We start from the raw sequence: 1,006 nt of genomic DNA, 5'->3' as shown, positions 1-1,006 counted from the left end.
CGATGCACCAGTCCGCGATGCGTCGACCGAACTACTAACGGATGTTTGAACTCGGGATTTGAATTGGCTTGGAGGTCTGTGACACGCAACAGATGAACCCATCGCGGTACATGTCTGACATTCTCACTTCTTCCGACGCGCAATATCTACCGCCAGAATAGCCTCGATTGCCGTGGCTGGCAAGTCAGCACATTCATCCTGCCAGTCTATGCCTTTCAACACGAGATTGGCTTTCAACTCACTCGGTCCTGGATTGCTCCGACCGAATCGTTACTTATCAAGAGCTTAGTTACCCTTAGACTGTGACAGAGAGAGAATGAGCCTAGTCTTTGCCTTGGGTACATGTCGATCGATTTGGTCAGCCTCGAACTGACTGAAAGTCGCCAAGGCTGCGTCGTCGTTAAGGAAAGCGACCCCGAGTGCTGGTACATCATCTCCAGATTGTATCTCCCGTATCTGGTACTCACTGATTCCCTCATTCTAGCTTCGAGACTCCTACTTGCTCTAGATGCGGACGATAAGGCTGATTGGTGTGAACCACAGCCGTAGCAGATGCTCCCATACGCTCCAGCTCCGGGTCCAGTTCAACCTGCCCTCATCTGATTGATGTATTCTTCATGTTAAGTAAGTTACCATAGTGCATGGACACCCTATCTGCCTGAGGTGATCTTCAAGCCTCTTGTCACTCTTCGAGGCCACTTCCACGTCCCGTATAGATGGGAAGCCTTGGGCGTTGACCATTCACAGATCAAGACAAATTCCGCGACAGTTGCTACAAACCAAGTCAGTGTCTATCGCCACCACTGACAACACAACACTGGAAATAATTGTGCCTGTGGGAAACATCCAAAAAAGCATCTCAGCCACGAGTAAAACTGGATTAGCCGTACACGGCATTTACAACTCATCCTTCCCATTTTGAGGCTTCTTCGTATCCTCCTCCCTTTCCGAAAGTTCCGGAAGTTTCTGTCCCTTAACAATCTTGAATCGGCCGTCACCTCCCAGC

At 49.8% G+C, this 1,006-nt stretch overlaps 1 protein-coding gene across 1 annotated transcript; it reads right to left on the bottom strand.

Annotated features, from left to right (window-relative positions):
* Positions 1 to 285: 285 nt before the first annotated feature.
* Pmar_PMAR010851 (hypothetical protein) lies at positions 286 to 741 on the bottom strand (the record flags this gene model as incomplete). The annotated part of the gene is made up of 3 exons (XM_002768672.1): positions 286 to 456; positions 500 to 589; positions 634 to 741. 3 exons carry the CDS (start codon positions 739 to 741, stop codon positions 286 to 288), a joined length of 369 nt encoding a protein of 122 aa, XP_002768718.1.
* Positions 742 to 1,006: the final 265 nt, after the last annotated feature.

The sequence above is a fragment of the Perkinsus marinus genome (assembly GCF_000006405.1).
Source record: "Perkinsus marinus ATCC 50983 genomic scaffold scf_1104296967524, whole genome shotgun sequence".
NCBI classification, from domain to species: domain Eukaryota; phylum Perkinsozoa; order Perkinsida; family Perkinsidae; genus Perkinsus; species Perkinsus marinus.
The sequence above is the reverse complement of the archived record's forward strand: the minus strand, read 5'-3'. Positions and strand labels throughout refer to the sequence as shown.